General features: G+C 38.6%; 1 protein-coding gene across 1 annotated transcript in view; it reads left to right on the top strand.

The window, feature by feature from the left end:
* LOC117617177 overlaps window positions 1-418 on the top strand; it is a 6,476-nt gene extending 6,058 nt beyond the window's left edge. Inside the window, exon 12 of the mRNA XM_034346458.1 lies at window positions 1-418. This exon is cut by the window's left edge and continues 71 nt beyond it. Within this exon, the coding sequence (XP_034202349.1) occupies window positions 1-71 (71 nt within the window). The 3' untranslated portion in view covers window positions 72-418.
* Window positions 419-464: the final 46 nt, after the last annotated feature.

Here is a 464-nt window from a genome sequence, read left to right as displayed (position 1 = left end):
CTCCGGCTGTGGGACCCACTGGTCATCCCCGAAATGAGANGGCTCTGTTTGGAACCCTGGGGGNTGCATAATTGAAGGTAAATGAGTTATCATCTGAATTTTGAAGTAGCTTTGGAAAACCCTNATATATCATATAGCTCGATCAACATGAATATTGAATGATTGAAAATATTACAAAANAGATTTTGTTATTACATCAATATTTTGCAATATATGACTCNGGAACCATCTGTCATCATCATCATCTCCTCTCTCTCTCTCTCTCTCTCTCTCTCTCTCTCTCTCTCTCTCTCAAACGTGAAGGTTTTAGTTTTCTTTCCCATGATAATAACTGGTATCCGATATATATGATCACCTTTACGTTTTACAAGGTTTTTGTGTCACACAGGTTGACATATTGAGCNGTTTGAAATTCAAGCTACGTCCAAATTGTGGATCAAAACCTATTAGTCCAATTGGGGCCC

Source organism: Prunus dulcis, chromosome 2, assembly GCF_902201215.1.
Source record: "Prunus dulcis chromosome 2, ALMONDv2, whole genome shotgun sequence".
Lineage (NCBI taxonomy): Eukaryota > Viridiplantae > Streptophyta > Magnoliopsida > Rosales > Rosaceae > Prunus > Prunus dulcis.
Note: the sequence above shows the minus strand (reverse complement) of the source record. Positions and strands in the feature narration are given on the sequence as shown.